This window comes from Pecten maximus, chromosome 1 (genome assembly GCF_902652985.1).
Source record: "Pecten maximus chromosome 1, xPecMax1.1, whole genome shotgun sequence".
Lineage (NCBI taxonomy): Eukaryota > Metazoa > Mollusca > Bivalvia > Pectinida > Pectinidae > Pecten > Pecten maximus.
Window position 1 is genome coordinate 45,353,325 of NC_047015.1, and position 20,126 is coordinate 45,373,450.

The window sequence follows — 20,126 nt, forward strand, 5'->3', positions numbered from 1 at the left end:
GCTAAAGACGATGGCCTTGGCTTCGTTTATAACAAAAAGGTATACAATTAAGACAATGGTATAGAAAATATCTAAACTAATAACACCATTAAATGACAATAATAACGGTGTCATAATGATGATCACTTTTATAATCCCGCCTGAATTACCTGTCGTATTGACCTTTGATTGACATATTAATTGCAGACGAGTCGATATTCACAGTATGTGCATTGTATTTTACACGCAATTGTTTAGATGGATGAATCAGTCTTGAAAACTAGGTGTTTACATCGCTGAGTACAGGCGTAAGTGTAACGGGTTCAAATTCCGAAGGTCTTTGCTTTTTTTTACCCTTGTATTAGAGTAGATCTTTAGTTGGTCTGTTGTTTATACTTGCATTTTTTGTTCGTGGGTATTTGTTGTATCGGATCACCCACTCTGCATATGCAACACAAAGTCAACGCGACAGAAACGATGGCCGACATGAGCCTGACAAAATGATATGAATTTTCATAGCTTTCTGTACAATTTTTCGATTTCCTATGATATATGAAAGATATGGAAATTCACTTTTGGTGTGCCATCTTTGGTGCAAAATAATATGAAAGCAGAAATAACATCAAGCCTTTGATTTTGTATCTGTCTGTACCAAGATATATACCGGCCGAAAAAAGCATCAGACGAAAAATGAGAAGGAGATAAAGAGTATGGAGTGACAGGCGAGAAAGGGAGGGTAGAAGGAGGAGATTTGGGAGTCGTTTTTGTATCTAACCTAGAACATATTAATAATTATGAAGACGACTCCTTGTCCAAATAGTTTCCCTATCCTAACTCTGATTAGACACGTTGTGTCAGGATGTCCTGTTGGGATCATGGGTTAAAAGGTCAAGGTCGTATAGTCTATTGAATTTGGATCATTTCTATGATTTGCGAGTCCCTCTAAACATTTTAATAATATAGTAGATCTACTTAATTAGTGTCTAACCCTAACTTCTGGGCTGAAGTTATCACGCTTTCTCTTTAACGAATAACCGCAGCGAGTTCTTTTTCGTGCGGGTTGGACATCCCCACACGGGCCACCGTTTTAAGTCCCATCCGACGGACTGTGGATCAGTGGTTAGCGGTAGGAAATAATCATGTGATTTATAGGGATTTATCTGTGTTGTCCTCTCACGTGATTCCGTTTTGATGATCAGCCTATGTCAAGGTCACAAGGGTCAGCCTCTAGCGTCTGACATACGTACCGTTAGATCTAGGGTAGCCGTGAACACTGCCGGACCGGAACTGGTGTCGTGTGAGCTTTTCTCGTTCCAGAAATGCTGCAAGATATTTTTTAATTTACATTTACATGGAGATAAAAACAAGGACTCTGTCATAGGGACTTGGCATGAATTTCCAATCCACGGTCCATAAAAGATACTATAATACACATATATAAATATTTAAAAAGTTACTTGTTATTCAATTTATCTGCAATCCTGTTCCGTGTTATAAGACCATCACACGGAACAGAATGCTGTTTATTTCTTAAATGGACGGTTTGTTGGAACTTCGTGCCAAATGCCTGAGAACGCGGCATGTAGGGTGAAAAGCTTGTACAAGTTTGTTTAAAAGAAAAAACAACAACAACAACAGAACAAAACAAGAAAAACATAAACAAACAAGGTTCCCAAGGTTCGCTATTGGTCCCCTTTTGTTTCTCTTATTTACAAATGGCATTGTGAAAGACATGCTAGCTAATATAAAAAGCAGATGACACCTCTTTGTATGTCATTGTCGACTGACCTAGGATTAGTGCAGTCGATTTGAATTTCGACCTTAGTAAAATTCATGAATGGTCAGCGAATTGGTTGACTTCAATCCTACTATAACGGAAACCCTATTAATATCTAAAAAGACTAATTCCCCAATTTATCCTACTCTGTATATGAACAATATTTTGCTGATTGAGGTAAGTTCACATAGGCATCTCGATTTGTTTTATCCTACAACGGCGGTTGGACCGACCATATTAACTGGATCAAATCTAAGGTTTCACCAAAATTGAATATTTTACACAAAATCAAAGTAGCTTTAGATCGTACTTCCCTTCAAACTCTGAATTTCACTCTTATCCAACCTGACTATGGAAACATTGTCTTTTATAACCTTACAAAACACCAGTATATATCCAATTAGAAGCAGCGCGCATAGCTACAGGCGGAACTAAACTCACAAGTAGAGTAAAACTTTAACTTGAAACGGGCTGGCTTTCCTTAGAGCAAAGACGTACACACACCACAAAATTATTCATTTCCATAAAATAGTTCACGGTCTCCTTCCTCGGTATCTACAAGAAATTCTTCCTCAGCGTAATAATAGCATCCGTGATCACAATACTCGTGTTGGTAATATCTTTCGCCCTCTTCCTTGTCGCACAAGTCTTTACATGAAATATTTTCTGCCATCTGTAATCCCTTTGTGGAACTCTTTGCCAGATGCAATAAAAAGTGATCCGTCCATAACAAAATTTAAAAGCTAGATCAAGGATAGAGGCAGTCCACTTAAATTTGATCTATTTCACAGAAATCTTACAGATGGTCCTCTATGCACGTGTAATCAAGAAGATGAGACCAATGAACATATCCTATTACGTTGTCCACTTTTCGCGCAGTTTCGCTTACGTTGTTTTAGTGCTCTAAACTATCCCTTATCAACTGAAATACTACTCTTCGGTGATAACGAACTCACGTATGATGAACATTTTATGATTTCTCGTGTGTTCGAGAATTCATAATTAGTTCTAAAATATTTGAATGGTCTTTAACAGCAGGTTGTATATCTTCATGGTATAGACAAATTCCTTTATTATTTCTTTTAATTTTTCGATATCTCCTCTTTTCTCACTTTCCTCCTTTTTTTATCTATACAAGCATTACATTGCTCAGTTATCTATTCTCCTACTTGTTACCGTTTACTAAATGTGCCATAAAAAGGAGACGTATTAATTTGAGTTTAATACTTGTTTCCGAATACCATTCAAATTATGATTGTGTATTTTATATTATGAAATGAATGAATAAAATTAAGTTTATACATAAACAAACAAACAGTTATCTTAAAAAACAAAATGCAGACATTAACATTTATTGCATTTTACGTACCTGTGACGTCACCGTAAAGGAAAGCTACGCAGACGACAAGCCACCAGCATGTGGCGGTCCTCGATGTTGTTCCCATTACGGGTATATGGATATAATAAGCTATCGTTCAGTGTTACGTAATTTATTGCTCTATAAATCTGGTATTTTCAAGGAATTTTGTTTATAACGAGGTATTTTACAGTAAAGCTATATAAAAGTATACTGTATATTGGTAAAACCAGTAGTTCCATAGTTCTGTCAATACCAGAGCGATTACACACCGGTGAAGATTACAAGAGGTCCCATGAATACCACTTGTAGTCATTCGCGTGGTTTATTAATAGCTAAGTCGTGTATATTGCCACATCGATGAGAGATATATGGAGTATAGGTTTAACTTAAACATATGCTATTGTCAAACAAAGAAACACAGGTATTGGGCACAAGTTATTACAGCTTATGAAACACTCTCTCCCGACATACACTAAAACAAATACAGCATACAATGAAGGAGAGGTATCTATAAACACATATAAAAGTAGGTTATTGTAATTAACGATGATATGATTTAATCATTAAACATACTAATATGTGAAAACATATTTTTACGTCGAGGATAATATAGGATGAAGAATGTGTGGTATTGTTGTAACAACAGTATTTAATTATTTAATCAAATTCCAACTGATGTTTTCACATAAGACTATATTGTGATTATGATACGATGTTGTGTTTTATCATGTCTATGCTGTGATGTAACGTCAATCTATATATATGTATATGTGTCTTGACACTTGTTACTGATTCCTTTTTGTATAATTTATATGCTGTATATATATTGTTAAATTGAAACTGACAAATAAAACACAGTTTAAACTCACCACGGTATATACCGTTCGTCTGGAAAGAAGTTCTCTTTATCTCGATCGGTTGTGCGTAAGACTAGAAAGTCGGAGGTCCCTGGTTCGATCCCCAGCGGAGGAATTGAAAAAGATAATGACCTCAGTAACATTGTACATGTAATGATTGAAATATACTTTAATCGTCAAACAAGCTTATATGGGCTCATAATTACAAGTCCAAGTTAATTCTAAATTTATTTATTTTGTTGTCCAACGTCTTACAACTAAAATGCAACGTACAGTAAAACGTCTTAAAAGTCGAAACAGCTACACTGTATGACTTGTCCAGACGCAGCAGTATATTACATAAGATGCCAGTCTAAAATGCACATTAAAGATGATAAAGGATGGTATTCCATGTTATTAGAAGTGTTATATATATTTAGCCATATTATATTATATATTTATAATGTTAAGAAAGGTTGTGTAGCTGCAGATGTAATAGGTTGATATTGTTTTATAATCTTTAACTTCAGCGGGACAAAAAGGTTACTTTCTCACACATTGTTTACGGTTGGTTTGCTAAAAGATTTGGTGGATTTTTTTGTTATCTTGGATTTACAACTACAACTTAATTAGCATCAGCTAAAGGTATAAGAGACAAATAGAGGTAGACATGAAAATTACTTTTTAATTAAAAAATGAAAATAGTTTGCAGCCTCATTTGATATACTTTATTTTTATATTCTAATATTTTATATTACATGTATTTATTACATTTTTACCAGTGAAATATCAAAAATTATTCATTCTATAAAAGTGATATTTTTCACTAGTGAAAAATATCACTTTTGCTGATTTGACCAATCAAATTACATAATGATTAGAAAATACCAAAATAATTGACCAATCAGAAAGCCCGACATATATGTCAGCACCTGGACAGGGGAAACTACTTTTTTGTTTTCAAATTATCGCTGTAGTCCTAGTTAGCATACGGGGTAGGGTTTTCGTTGATAAAAAATGTAATAAACAGAATATCTAACAGTGTCTTCAGTAAAACCAAACATATTTCACTCGTGTGGCTAATATTTTGATATTTTTCACTCGTGCTGCGCACTCGTGAAAAATATCAAAATATTAGCCCCACTCGTGAAATATATTTGGTATTACTGAAGACACTGTTAGATATCCTCTATATATTCAATGGGTCGATCGGCATGGCATGCCGACCTTTTTCTATTTCCAAAGAAAGGGACCACGTCTGAAGTTACATAATAAACCACTGTTCACTCATAGTTTAAAACATATTTAATATATAGTCGACCATCATGGCTCAACATTGTCAGTGTTCATAATTACATATGGGAAAAAACCCTGCGATATTGTAATCAGTGAAGTATAGGTACACATTTGTTTATCAATACATCAACGCAATAAGGTAATCTTTATATATATAGCAGCTGTGTAATTTTATCTTTAGAAAACGAGTCATTTCCGAGTGGAAGTGAACTAATATTTCATTATCAAATCCAACATAGTCCTGCTTATAACTGGTATATTTATATACTGTGAAATACCAGGATGTGTATAATGTAAACAATGTATAGAGACACAGTTATTGCACAACCGGTGGTCTACCTGTATTACATATACAGTATTGGAAATGACCGACACGCTTTTAAAAGATTCTAAAGAAATATTATACATACACGTAACTTCTGAAACCTTTGGAATTCTTTCTTTCTTTCTTTCTTTCTTTCTTTCTTCTATAACTGAAACACTATGTGAGTCCGTTTTAAACCGAATTATTATATATTATTATTGTTATGCATTGAAAGATGATTTTGTTTGTCAATACTTCTCTCCACTAATGGTTTCCTATAATCACCCTTGTAACTTAATTCAATATTGCCAGAAATAGAAAATAGCGGAAACCATGCTCTCTCTGTCCGGTCTATGTGTTGTAATACAGTGTATAAGTGAAATTTGTATACTATCAATAAGATTTCATATCTAAATACATATTTGTCATAAATTGTTGTAAAAATGGAACTGGTTCCAGAGACGTGTATAGCACATGTGTGATATACACGTCTCTGCTGGTTCATAACAGAAAGCATTTCAATTGTTTCCTTTTAAAATTTAAATACGTCCCTGATATATTTAAATTTAAATTATTTTTAAAGTTGGTTTACGTGTCATTGTGTTTACATATAGACCTCTCATGGTAGGAAGAATCTTTCTTAGCCCTAAATGATTCGAAAAGGGTGTATGCATTGTACGTCTACATGTAATCATACAATTAGGAAGTGACTCACAGTACGTACGCAACTGTATTTTTCTCACATAACTCTGTTCAACTTAATCACATATCTCATCAACATACATTATCTATAAGTCCATGGTTCAACTTGATATTAGATGTATATGTTTTCATGACCTTCTAAGATTGTGAAACCCCTTAATAGCCATCATCTGATATGCTATTTTATTGCTTAATTTTGATCAAAACAAACCTGACAAATTGCCTAAATATTTCAGTTCGGGATTCAAAATTTATCTTACAATATCGTTTCAAGCTTACTGACTTATCTCGTTGCTATATGCAGAGACATGTATACTCTCTATATATGTCTCTGCTATATGTTAGTATATAGGTCTCTGATGTTACATACAAATAAAATAAGTTAAGCTAAAATTGAACTAAAACATCGATTAAATAATTAAAGATGTAATATAAGTTATTGGTTGGACTTTAATATTGATTAGGATGTCTTTCAATCAATCGTAGTCATACTTCTTATTGGGTGTTTTATATCGGGGACAAACTGATAAAGCGATTTGACATGTAAATGTATTTTTAGAAACTGGCTTACGCAATACCTTCCGTGGGCTGTCTCTTTAAATAGCTACTTTCGCTTTGCAGAGTAAGTGTTGATATAAAATAGAAATAGCGGAACGCCAATATTTTCAAATTATAAATGATGTTATAAAGAAAAAAGAAAATTCCTGTCTTCTTGTAAGATTCAGTCTCCATATTATATATGATATTAATACTACAATGTTTGTATGTTTTGTTGGACTAGAAGTATATTCTCTGATATATAGCCTACTGTTCGTTTCGTTTTTAATTCGAGGTTTTTTTTCGTTCCTGCAGAAACAAGATGGCGAGCTCCATAGGCGATGAAACATTTGGTAAAGTTTTACTCCGTGTCTTCACGTCATCTCGATCCTTTCTCAAATCAAACCTTGTCGGGAATTGTTTATCAGCAACAGATATTGCTATAGAGGAAAATACTGAACTATTGTCCAAGGTGGGAAGGCAAGAGCTGACAGCAAAATTGTTATCGACGCTCATAGGTTTGGCCGCTTCACTCGGTATAACATATTTTGCTCTAAAATGGTTGACAAACGCGATGGATCCAACACATAAAGAACGAAAAACGGCGACAGCAAGGGTAAGAAATATCATCATACAAATCTTTAACGTGTCACGTAATTAATAGTTGCGATGCACCCACCATCAGATGGTGGGCTATTCAAATCGCCTTGCGTCACTATCGTATCGCTTTGCAAAATCTTAATATGTCTACCCTACGATTCATAACCTGTGACAGGTTATGAGTCACGATAGTGACGTGGCCCTGTAGTCCGTCCTTCCGTAAACAATTCTTGTTATCGCTATTTCTGAGAAAGTACTGAAGGGATCTTTCTGAAATTTCATATGTAGGTTCCCCTTGGTCTGTAGTTATGCATATTGCATTTTGGGACCGATGGAAAAACAACATGGCCGACAGACAGCCATCTTGGATTTTGACATTTGAAGTTTGTTATCACCATTTCTCAGAAAGTACTGAAGGGATCTTTTTGAAATTTCATATGTAGGTTCCTCCTGGTCCCTCGTATTGCATTTTGGGACCATTCTGAAAAACAATATGGTCAACAAACATCTATTATCGCTAAATCTCAAATTTCAGAGTTCCCCTTGTTTGAAAAGTTCTGGAAGGATGTTTCTCAATTTACACAGATTAGTAAGAGGAAGGGGAAAATAGAGAGAAGATCAATCTGACATGGAACCTATAAAGATCATTTAATGGTGGGCGCCAAGATCCCTCTGGGATCTCTTGTTATGATAGAAATATTCTAACAAAATTGCCGATGAAAAGATTACTTCCAATTCGGATTAATTTTGATATTATTGGCATCCCAAAACATGAAGCGACGTTACGTAACATAGACCGACTATAGTCTGTTTCAGCATGAGCCCGAAGAACCGACTTTAGTCGGTCATAGCATGAATCAACTTTCCAATGTAAACAGTGTTGTGTGGCTTTGTGTGTAGAGCCTTGTTTCGAAACTTTACCACACCAAGGCTGAGTTTGTATTGGCATATATATATAAAAGACTTAAACTTGCCATTCAACCTGGACAAGAAGAGTAGATGGGTCATCAGATTTCCAATCAATGTACTTTGAGAAATAATTGATGTATATTGTATATGTGATATGTATCATTACGCTAGATTATTTGCTTTAGTGTAAGATAAAGCCATTTCTGATGATTTTATAATCAATGATCCAGTATTCAGATAATACACAAATTATAGACCTGTTGTTCGTAGTCAATTATATCAATACTATATTTGCATTGTAATATAACAAATATGTTCAATATCAGTTTGTTTATTTATTTTTTAGATACAAATCATGTTGCTACCCACCTTGCGATACACCGCTAGCTCTAATAATAAGTAATTGTGACTGGCTGGTACTCAATGTTGACTTTTGCCTGGGAGCGGGTGGGGTACATGTATATCTTACTGAAATCTCTGTTACTTTGATGAATTTCTCATAATTTAAAATGTACTTGACCGCAGGCTTTCCCATAATCCTAGGCCTGGCAATCAGAGGAGAACAAACAAATTAACCTGAACATGGCATACATTTCAAGGATTTATGTTGAGCAAATCAGAGATCTGGCGTTCGGTTATTATACTCTCTGGATCACTGTAGAAAATGTGTTGCATCATCTTGGGAACATGTACAATTATCAATATGTGTTCAAATTATTTGATTGGAACAAGCCAGATATATATTAAAACACTTTTTTTTTGTTTTCCTGAGTAGATGTACATGCACAAGTGTGCTTCTACACGAACAAGTAACAGTGATATTAAACTAAAATGAATAGATAAAGATGTGAAAGAGAAAATCCCAGAGGGATGACTTGTATTGGAATATTTTGAAATGTAAATCATAAACAAACAAAATAATAGAAAATAAAAATTATATTGAATAGATCAAATTTTGCGCAGCACAGCCACAGCATTACAGTACCAACTGTTATAGAACAAAATATGGGTTTAGTAAAGGATTTCAATAATCACACTTCTGGTGTATGTTCTCATATTTGTGACCAACTTTATTGATATATATATATAGTTGATGGCCCTAATGGCTACTATCAATAAAAGAAAAGTTTAGTAGAATGTTTTAATTGGATTTTGATTAGTTACCTAGTTAGATTTACTGTTTAACTAGAGCTGGTCAACCTGCTCAGGCCATTTTCATTGTCAGATTTCCTTGCGGTGTTCGGTGTATATTTATATATATTTAGACCAACTTGAATTGATATTTTTAGCCCACCATCATCAGATGGTGGGCTATTCAAATCGCCCTGCGTCCGTGGTCCGTCGTCCCTCCGTCCGTAAACAATTCTTGTTATCGCTATTTCTCAGAAAGTACTGAATGGATCTTTCTCAAATTTCATTTTTAGGTTCCCCTTGGTGCCTAGTTATGCATATTGCATTTTGAGACCAATCTGAAAACAACATGGCCGACAGGCAGCCATTTTGGATTTTGACAATTGAAGTTTGTTATCGCTATTTCTCAGAAACTATTGAGGGGATCTTTCTGAAATTTCATATGTAGGTTCCCCTTGGTGCCTAGTTATGCATATTGCATTTTGAGACCAATCTGAAAACAACATGGCCGACAGGCAGCCATCTTGGATTTTGTCAATTGAAGTTTGTTATCGCTATTTCTCAGAAAGTACTGAAGGGATCTTTCTGAAATTTCATATGTAGGTTCCCCTTGGTGCCTAGTTATGCATATTGCATTTTGAGACCAATCTGAAAACAACATGGCCGACAGGCAGCCATCTTGGATTTTGACAATTGAAGTTTGTTATCGCTATTTCTCAGAAACTAATAAGGGGATCTTTCTGAAATTTTATATGTAGGTCCCCCTCAGTGCCTAGTTATGCATATTGAATTTTGAGACTAATCGGAAAACAACATGGCCGACAGGCAGCCATCTTGGATTTTGACAATTGAAGTTTGTTATCGCTATTTCTCAGAAAGTACTGAAGGGATCTTTCTGAAATTTCATATGTAGGTTCCCCTTGGTGCCTAGTTATGCATATTGCATTTTGAGACCAATCTGAAAACAACATGGCCGACAGGCAGCCATCTTGGATTTTGACAATTGAAGTTTGTTATCGCTATTTCTCAGAAACTATTGAGGGGATCTTTCTGAAATTTCATATGTAGGTTCCCCTTGGTGCCTAGTTATGCATATTGCATTTTGAGACCAATCTGAAAACAACATGGCCGACAGGCAGCCATCTTGGATTTTGACAATTGAAGTTTGTTATCGCTATTTCTCAGAAACTATTGAGGGGATCTTTCTGAAATTTCATATGTAGGTTCCCCTTGGTGCCTAGTTATGCATATTGCATTTTGAGACCAATCTGAAAACAACATGGCCGACAGGCAGCCATCTTGGATTCTGACAATTGAAGTTATTATCGCTATTTCTCAGAAACTATTGAGGGGATCTTTCTGAAATTTCATATGTAGGTTCCCCTTGGTGCGTAGTTATGCATATTGCATTTTGAGACCAATCTGAAAACAACATGGCCGACAGGCAGCCATCTTGGATTTTGACAATTGAAGTTTGTTATCGCTATTTCTGAGAAAGCACTGAAGGGATCTTTCTCAAATTTCATATAAAAGTTCCTCTTGGTGCCTAGTTATGCATATTGCATTTTGAGACCAATCTGAAAACAACATGGCCGACAGGCAGCCATCTTGGATTTTGACAATTGAAGTTTGTTATCGCTATTTCTGAGAAAGCACTGAAGGGATCTTTCTGAAATTTCATATAAAAGTTCCTCTTGGTGCCTAGTTAGGCATATTGCATTTTGAGACCAATTGGAAAACAACATGGCCGACAGGCAGCCATCTTGGATTTTGACAATTGAAGTTTGTTATCGCTATTTCTCAGAAACTTATGAAGGGATCTTTCTCAAATTTCATATGTAGGTTCCCCTCAGTGCCTAGTTGTGCATATTACATTTTGAGACTAATCGGAAAACAACATGGCCGACAGGCAGCCATCTTGGATTTTGACAATTGAAGTTTGTTATCCCTATTTCTCAGAAACTTATGAAGGGATCTTTCTGAAATTTCATATGTAGGTTTCCCTCGCTGCCTAGTTATGCATATTGCATTTTGAGACTAATCTGAAAACAACATGGCCGACAGGCAGCCATCTTGGATTTTGACAATTGAAGTTTGTTATCGCTATTTCTCAGAAAGTAATGAAGGGATCTTTCTCAAATTTCATATGTAGGTTTCCCTCAGTGCCTAGTTATGCATATTGCATTTTGAGACTAATCTGAAAACAACATGGCCGACAGGCAGCCATCTTGGATTTTGACAATTGAAGTTTGTTATCGCTATTTCTGAGAAAGCACTGAAGGGATCTTTCTCAAATTTCATATAAAAGTTCCTCTTGGTGTTTAGTTAGGCATATTGCATTTTGAGACCAATCTGAAAACAACATGGCCGACAGGCAGCCATCTTGGATTTTGTCAATTGAAGTTTGTTATCGCTATTTCTCAGAAACGATTGAGGGGATCTTTCTGAAATTTCATATGTAGGTTTCCCTCAGTGCGTAGTTATGCATATTGCATTTTGAGACCAATCGAAAAACAACATGGCCGACAGGCAGCCATCTTGGATTTTGACAATTGAAGATTGTTATCGCTATTTATCAGAAATTGCTGAAAGGATCTTTCTGAATTTCATTTGTAGGTTGCCCTCTGTGCCTAGTTATGCATATTGGATTTTGAGACCAGTCAGAAAACAACCTGGCTGACAGGCAGCCATCTTGTATTTTGAAAATTGAAGTTTGTTATCGCTATTGTACAGAAGGTACTGAAGGGATTTTTCTCAAATTTCATATGTAGGTTCCCCTTGGTCCCTGGTATTGTATTTTGGGACCAATCGGAAAACAACATGGCCGACAGACAGCCATTATCGCTAAATCTTAAATTTTATATATATATAGGTTCCCCTTGTTTGAAAAGTACTAGAGGGCTGTTTCTGAATTTACACAGATTAGTAATATAAGACTTAGAGGAAGGGAAAAGTAGAGAAAAGATCAATCTGACATGGAACCTATAAAGATCATTCAATGGTGGGCGCCAAGATCCCTCTGGGATCTCTTGTTTAAACTATAATGCTGAAATGCTGAACAGTGTGTACTAATTATACTGATTGTGAGGCAGGTCATTATGAAATGATCCATTTTTTTTCAGGCTCAGAAAATGCTCCAGCTTTTAGGTGTAAAGGATGTTAAGGTAAGTAATTGCAGGTTTTGATATTACTGGATTCTATCGTAAATGAGTCATAAAAGTAAAATTAGTAGGATACTTGAAAACATACCAATATGCCAGCCATATTACAATGTATCTCTACCTTCCTCAGAAACCACTCTTTCAATGGTACTTATAATGTCAACATATCGGTATAAATTGAGTAAGAAGCCAACATCACGATAAATTTGTTTTAAATATTAAATATGATGAATATTTCATTTACCCCTGTTCGATTTTTAACTGACACTTCAGCTATCCGACCATGAGCTGTGTATTGCGGCGAACTTGGTGGATCCACTGAGTGTGTCTGTGGACTGGAAGGACATCGGCGGTCTGGAGAAAGTGGTTGAACAAATTAGGGAGACTGTCATATTTCCATTCAGGAGAAGAGACCTCTTCTGTAACTCCTCTCTTCTTCAGTCTCCAAAAGGTATGTGCTTTTTCCTTACAGGTGTATTTTTCTCCATACGTTTGTATTCTGTATCAAATTCATCATTTGTACTTAGTGTATCAGTTAAATGTAATGTAGTACATGTATATCTTTATATCATTAAGGAAAAGGTTATCAAAATAATTTGTCTAAGAATATTGTCTACTAAATATTGTGTCCTTAAAGTGCCCAGAGCATCCAGTTTATCCTTGAATTTTAGCAATTTCAGAAGTCAAATCACTATTTCTCAGAAATCTTGATGGTCAAAACATATTTGTCAAATTATGAAATATGCGGCGTCAGATCTCAATTTGGGGAGTCAAAAACAAACTCTCAAGGGTCAACTGAATGCCCTTGTTCCCTATATATCAGTCAAGCTTTTTCATTCTTATGCCTCTAATCCAACTGGATTCTTTAATTTTCAATTTTCAAAATTATCCTGGTAATCTATAGACATATGACAGTTGACTGCCCTATAAGGGTGAAAATGTACTCTTATCTGTATTTAATTTTCTAGGGGTATTATTTTCGGCCGACCTGGTTGTTAACTGTATTTACTTTTCAAGGGGTGTTATTTTACGGCCCTCCTAGTTGTACACTTACTGTATTTGATTTTCCAGGGGTATTATTTTTGGCCCTCCTAGTTGTACACTTACTGTTTTTAATTTTCCAGGAGTATTGTTTTATGGCCCCCCTGGTTGTGGTAAAACAATGCTTGCCAAAGCTACAGCAAAATCTGCAGGTATGTCATGTTGGAAATGTACGATATTATATAACTGTAAATGGTTAATTAAAATCTATATCTAGTCAGCCATAAAAGAAATTATTTCAAAATGAATTATTAAAGTTCATTTTAATTAAAGGACCTTTATTCAGCTAGAATATTACCTGTTTCACTTTTAATTAAATTGTCCCATTACAGGTGCTCGATTTATAAACTTACAAATTTCCTCACTGGTTGACAAATGGTATGGAGAATCACAGAAGCGTGCTGAAGCTGTATTCTCACTGGTAAGGATGTTCTTCAGTTAGTAATCCTCCTATTTATTGGATGAGTAAATGAACAGCTTGGTTGGATGCCCTCATTATGAAGTAGTCAGACTTGGATATTTTTTTTTTGTCTGTTGGTCTATCAGTCTCTTTGCCCTTCTGGTTAAAAAGTTTCTTTCAGTCGCTATTTACCGTAAATTTGTGTGTTTAGTTTGCACTCATGTATAGCACAGATAGGTTTTAAAGTAAAAAAATAATAATTAAAAAAATTTGATATGTTGCTGGTACATGCATGAATTTTTCTTTTGGTATTTCTCACATCAAAATGGCTGGGGATCTGTTTTGTGCTCAGACATTAGTAGGTGTTAGGTCTGTGTTTGTTTATATTTGTTTAGATATATGATGTGAAATTTACATGGACTATTCTGTAGTGTAAATTGTGCAGCTGATGTGAATTGTTTACGGTTCTTCCACATAAATCAATTTCTATTTTGCTCATTGCTTAGCTAAATTTGTTATAAGATTTTTTATGATTTTTCAAATTCCTTTATATTAATGAATTAAAATCTCATTTTAATTTTTCAGGCCATTAAACTACAGCCAAGTATCATATTTATTGATGAAATAGGTAAGTTTCACATGTGAAAAAATAAAAGAAGAAGAATGAATAGAGATTTAAGTCTACATGTATTTATTTTCCCTCTTAATTGTACTATGATTAGCTGTATTTATGCATCATTTTGTGGATATTACTACAGCATGCCTCTTTAAAGATGTCGGTCCTAAAACAATGATCATTTCATTTAAACTAAATGCATCTATTGTATATTTGTATTAAAAAAAAAGAACATCATATTTAAACACCAGTAAACAACTCTCTAGTAACCAGCCCGACCATGTCTTATGCAATTAAATGAAAGAACTGACAAATGTATTTTACTGCCATGCATGATTAAGGTTTAGTTTGGTCTAAAATCCTATCAACAGCTAAGGTCATTTATGGATGGCCTCCTCTGTGTTCGAGATGCCTTTGGTGACTGTGTGTTTTGCCAGTCTCCAGTATTGTCCTGGGCTGCAGTAAACCTTCATTCTACTTGAGTTTATGTGTTGGTCACTTGGCCTTGTGTATGTGTTGGTCACTTGGGCTTGTTTATGTGTTGGTCACTTGGACTTGTTTATGTGTTGGTCACTTGGGCTTGTTTATGTGTTGGTCACATGGGCTTGTTTGTGTGTTTGTCACTTGGGCTTGTTAATGTGTTGGTCACTTGGGCTTGTTTATGTGTTGGTCACTTGTGCTTGTTGATGTGTTTGTCACTTGGGCTCGTCTATGTGTTGGTCACTTGGGCTTGTTTATGTGTTGGTCACTTGGGCTCATCTATGTGTTGGTCACTTGGGCTTGTTTATGTGTTGGTCACTTGGGCTTGTTTATGTGTTTGTCACTTGTGCTTGTTTATGTGTTGGTCACTTGGGCTTGTTTATGTGTTGGTCACTTGTGCTTGTTTATGTGTTTGTCACTTGTGCTTGTTTATGTGTTGGTCACTTGTGCTTGTTTATGTGTTGGTCACTTGTGCTTGTTTATGTGTTGGTCACTTGGGCTTGTTTATGTGTTTGTCACTTGGGCTCGTCTATGTGTTGGTCACTTGGGCTTGTTTATGTGTTGGTCACTTGGGCTCGTCTATGTGTTGGTCACTTGGGCTTGTTTATGTGTTGGTCACTTGGGCTCGTCTATGTGTTGGTCACTTGGGCTCGTCTTTGTGTTGGTCACTTGGGCTTGTTTATGTGTTGGTCACTTGGGCTTGTTTATGTGTTTGTTACTTGGGCTTGTTTATGTGTTGGTCACTTGGACTTGTTTATGTGTTGGTCACTTGGGCTTGTTTATGTGTTGGTCACTTAGGCTTGTTTGTGTTTGTCACTTGGACTTGTTTATGTGTTTGTCACTTGGGCTTGTTTATGTGTTGGTCACTTGGACTTGTTTATGTGTTGGTCACTTGGGCTTGTTTATGTGTTGGTCACTTGGGCTTGTTTATGTGTTGGTCACTTGGGCTTGTTTATGTGTTGGTCACTTGGGCTCGTCTATGTGTTGGTCACTTGGGCTCGTCTATGTGTTGGTCACTTGGGCTTGTTTATGTGTTGGTCACTTGGGCTTGTTTATGTGTTTGTTACTTGGGCTTGTTTATGTGTTGGTCACTTGGACTTGTTTATGTGTTGGTCACTTGGGCTTGTTTATGTGTTGGTCACTTAGGCTTGTTTGTGTTTGTCACTTGGACTTGTTTATGTGTTGGTCACTTGGTCTTGTTTATGTGTTGGTCACTTGGCCTTGTTCCCTGTGTATAAGTCACAAATTGATCTGATGAAAAAGAGGGTATGATAATATAAAGTGGATATGTGTCCTTGATGCTGTGTTTCCAGTCCACAATTGTAGTCTAAATGCAGATTGATTATCGATTATTGATTATTGATTTTCAGCATGGGATGAAAGTTTGATACTATGCATATGTTGTCCCTGACTGACCCCTAGGGGCTGATGGGCTGGGCCAAAAAGGGTCAATTAAATTAACTGAAATATTTAAAATCTCAGGTGATCGTTAAGGCCCATGGGCCTCTTGTTCTTTTTCAGTTTATGATTTACATACCTTCTTAGATGTTTAAAATGTCTCTGAGGGAATGGGGGGAGTGTTTTGCATCATGGGCCAGTTAAGTTGGGAATTTGATGTGTATTTGATTTTTATTGGTGGACCAAATCTTTAAAAAAATAATTCATGTTTCGTCAGAATCCTACTGTTACCATTGAAATAAACTTTTGATTTGTTGTACCAGATTCATTTCTCCGTGCAAGACAGTCACACGACCATGAAGCTACAGCTATGATGAAAACGCAGTTCATGAGTTTGTGGGACGGAATCATCACTGATCCCAACTGTCAGATTATGGTGATCGGTGCTACCAACAGGCCACAGGACGTTGATGCTGCCATCCTCCGTAGAATGCCATGTATGATCCAAATCAACAAACCAGTATGTTTTATTCTGCCTCATCCTAGTTGGTTGGTTTTAATGTTTGAACTGTAATGCTCGGGGTCAAGTGGTTAATGTGTCCCGACACTTTATCACTAGCCCTCCAACTCTGGGTCGCAAGTTCAAAACCCGTGTTGGGGTTGGGCAGTTGCCTGGTACTGACTGGCACGTCCTTAAATAGCCATGGCTATTAATAGGACGTTAAACAAAATAAACCAAACCAAAAAATGCAGGTTTGACTGGAGTTATCTGCCATGATTTTAGGAAACTCCTTTCATGCCTCTCAACATGGTAATTGTTTATTGTTTACCTGGTAGTTAGGATATTTAATACCATGGTTAGTCTTCACTGGAAACATCACTCTTCACTGGAAACATCACTCCTGATTGAGGTTATTCATTTATATGTTAAGTAAAGCCAGACTTAAAAGTGTGTACAAGTAGTCACCTGAAGATCTGCAGTGATGCACACTTCTGTGAAAAAAAAACTTTCTGTATCTTTGGTTGATAACTTAAGTTACATTCTTATGAAACTTAATTTAATTTTGTTAGATGTGTTCTGATTCTGGATTAATCATTAAATTAAGAATAATCAGTAAGTGATTTTTTTTACATATAGGAAAAAATTCAGAGGAGCAATATTTTGAAGATTATCCTGAAAAAAGAACAGGTAAATATTGTAACATTAAAATCAATTCTAGGCAACACTTTTATTGATTTCAATTTAATACAATGTATGTAGTAACTGTTTGTCCATCTTTCCATCAGTACTTTTTTAAAATCATTGGTTATAAAACAAGAATTTTTCAGATAATAATACAAAACTTTTTGTATAACTTTAATTACATGTAATTTATTAGTTTGTTGTGTTAGATAATTTGATTTTCACTTTACAGCATTTTCTGTGAATTATACACAAAGGGGAGGTACAGGTTTTCTGACATGTTATTGTTCCAGTTTACATGCGTGGAAGAAGTTAAGAGAGAACTTGAATTAAAATTGTAGGTTGAGGAACTTGACTTTGGTAAACTTGGAGAAATCACAGAAAACTTTTGTGGAAGTGATCTGAAGGAAGCCTGCCGTCTTGGTGCTCTCAACAGAGTTCATGAGTTCTTACAGACAGCTAAGGGAGAGGAAAATTTCTAGTGAGTATCTAAGGAGTGTAGAAGAGTATAAGCACTGTTCTGTCAAACAAGATCTTGGTAACAGTTTAGGAGATATTACAACCGTTCGTTTATATGTCCATGAGGGACGTTGCATTCTGTCCTTTTGGGGTTAGGAATGTCTGTCTTTGTAGAATTTGGACACAGATCTGTCATATGGTGCTATATATAGAACTGCTGTTTTAGTGTTAGGATATGTCTGTTCTTGGGGTCAGAAACAAAAATTAACAAATTTGATCATTGGCATACCATGAATTGTATGAGTATACAAATTTCAATTTCAAAAATTTCTTAATTGTCAAAGAAAATTCACAAAATGAAAGGTTAGAAGAAATAAGGTCTTAAATTATACAAACATGCAGTTTTTGTGTGGCTGCAAAAAGCAGGTGACATATATATATATATAGGTGTCACTGTTACTGGCAGTGGCGGCAGCTGCACAGAGATTTCCATGCGATAACTCAAGTTCTCTTGGGCCACTCAAACTTCATGCAGATCTTTACTATCACAAGTGCTTGCTTGGGATTGCTTTTCAGGTTGGAAGGTCAAAGGTCAAGGTTACTGTTAATAAAAATAGAAATTTGTTTTCATGCTAGAACTTGAGTTCCCTTGGGTTGATCAAACTCAAACTTAATGCAGATTTTCCTTACCACAAGTGCTTGCGTGGGATTTAATTTTCATGTCCAAAGGTCAAAGGTCACTGTCACTAAAAATGGAAAATTTGTGTCTTAGGGACAGTTCTCATAATCATGCAACTTTCTGTGAAGACAACACATCCACTTCCATGGAATTCTGCAGTGTATGAAAGTATATATGAAAATTCCTTAGACAATATGTCTACAGAAAATTGAAATCCCATAGCCCAAGTCATTTTTTCATAGACCCATTTTGTAAATATATTGTTGAAAGTAGCATAACTGTCATGCAAACACTTGCATCATCAAGCAAATTATCATATGGGTAAAACAAACTCTATTGTAAGCTCTGATTTCATATGATCATTTGTTAGAAAATATTGGAATGTTGTTTACATGAATTGTAATGTGTGTCAGGACTCAAACTTTTCATAGCCAATGGGGCCAACACTTTGAAATTTTACATAGACCTACCAGGTTTTCAATAGCCTCTGGCCATCGGACCACCTTCACTTTCGAACACTGAATTCTTATTCTTTATCTTACAAGGCTGTAAATGTGATATTGCTTGCTTTCCAGCGATACAGAAATTCCAGCATTGAGAAATATAACCATGGCTGACCTTGAATTTGCTGTGGCCAAGGTAAAAGAGTCCAAACATCTAACTTCCGGGTCACTGATGTACTCTCAGCTGGACTGATGATGGTACACCCAAAGACATTGCGACTGGTATCAAAGTTCTACAAGTGATGATTCCCCAATACTAAAATCATGGTTTTGGATTACCATGGTAATTGTGATGCTGTGATAGTGTTGATAAATAATTTTTTTATTGAAAACCAATATTGATAGTGTTGATAAATAATTTTTTTATTGAAAACCAATATTGCAGTGACAAATTTGTTTCTTCAAAAAGAGGCTACATATTAAACATATTTAATGTATTATACATCAACATCTAAACCTTGAAAAAAACTACTGTTTTGGTAAAATTTACTATAGTTTATATAGGGAAATCACATTTTTGACTTTAATTTGTTTGATTTCTATTGGAATTCATTCTAACTTGGTTAACATTATCAGCATTGGATAACAGTTTGATGGTATGCACATGTTGGCCCTGACTGACCCCCAGGGCTAATGGGCGGGGCCAAAAAGGGTCAAATTGACTGAAATTTCAAAAGTCTTCTTATCTACTCTCCGATATGATGGAGTCAAATACTCTTCATAAATGGAAGGGTCTTAAGGTACTTTACCAAAATTGGGAATTTCATGACCCTGG

The 20,126-nt window shown here is 35.6% G+C and overlaps 1 protein-coding gene across 1 annotated transcript; it reads left to right on the forward strand.

The window, feature by feature from the left end:
• The first annotated feature begins 7,090 nt into the window (after positions 1-7,090).
• On the forward strand, positions 7,091-19,823 carry LOC117335005 (ATPase family AAA domain-containing protein 1-B-like). The gene is made up of 10 exons (XM_033894898.1): positions 7,091-7,407; positions 12,554-12,595; positions 12,866-13,043; positions 13,717-13,785; positions 13,966-14,054; positions 14,619-14,661; positions 16,851-17,047; positions 17,666-17,716; positions 18,052-18,191; positions 19,424-19,823. Exons 1-10 carry the CDS (start codon positions 7,114-7,116, stop codon positions 19,542-19,544), a joined length of 1,224 nt encoding a protein of 407 aa, XP_033750789.1. The 5' UTR covers positions 7,091-7,113; the 3' UTR covers positions 19,545-19,823.
• The last annotated feature ends 303 nt before the right edge of the window (positions 19,824-20,126 follow it).